Source organism: Blennius ocellaris (genome assembly GCF_963422515.1).
Source record: "Blennius ocellaris genome assembly, contig: SCAFFOLD_87, whole genome shotgun sequence".
Classification (NCBI taxonomy): Eukaryota; Metazoa; Chordata; class Actinopteri; order Blenniiformes; family Blenniidae; genus Blennius; species Blennius ocellaris.
In genome coordinates this window covers 58,368-59,026 of record NW_027662210.1, presented here as the reverse complement: position 1 = coordinate 59,026, position 659 = coordinate 58,368, and the positions used below count along the sequence as shown (strand labels likewise).

The 659-nt window shown below is 47.3% G+C and overlaps 1 protein-coding gene across 1 annotated transcript in view; it reads right to left on the bottom strand.

The window, feature by feature from the left end:
* Positions 1-414: 414 nt before the first annotated feature.
* The window catches only part of LOC308148105 (transcription factor 7-like 2), a gene marked incomplete at its 5' end in the record, with an annotated part of 11,618 nt that continues 11,373 nt past the window's right edge, over positions 415-659 (bottom strand). The window contains one exon of the mRNA XM_080521537.1: positions 415-659. This exon is cut by the window's right edge and continues 432 nt beyond it. Coding sequence (XP_080377663.1) covers positions 586-659 — 74 coding nt within the window. The 3' untranslated portion in view covers positions 415-585.

Here is a 659-nt window from a genome sequence, read left to right as displayed (position 1 = left end):
CATCGTCAGGTGTTCCGGGGGAAATGATCACATTTCACATTATTTTCAAAAAAAAACCTTTGATCTCACAGCGACAGTGTGTTGCAGAGTAATCATGTATAAATACTCTTCACCACTAGAGGGCAGCACAGAACTTTGCCGGTGAAATGTAAAGTGACAGACGTCAGTGTGGTTCATCTCCACCTCCTGCTACCATCTTGTATCAAAGTACTGTGTCAGTGACAGTGATGGAGAAGTTTTTGAAAACCAGGATCTCAGCTCTTCGTCCGTCAGGTCCAGGTTTCACACTGAGGCGAATGAAAACAAAGCAGAGTGGAAAGAAAAAGAGGTGAAGAAGAGTGAAGGAAGATCAAAGAGCGAAGGGAGATCAAAGTGGGTGCTTTGCGGACAGACGGACTCGGGCTGCAGTCAGAAGTGAACTTTTATTAACAGAGTGGAGAAAATAGAATCTACCGTCGGAACGAGGAAAGTTCTGGAAAAAGGCCACAGACGGAGTCAAATATTGACCAATCACACGTCTCCTCGTACAAACTGGAGGCGGGCTATAAAAAAAACGAGTAGAAAAAAGGGGGCGGGGTCACGTCCTCACTGCCGACTGGCTCGTCTCAGAGCCAGCAGCTGAGGTAAGGCACTGTGGGAGCTCGCTGCCGATTGGTGGA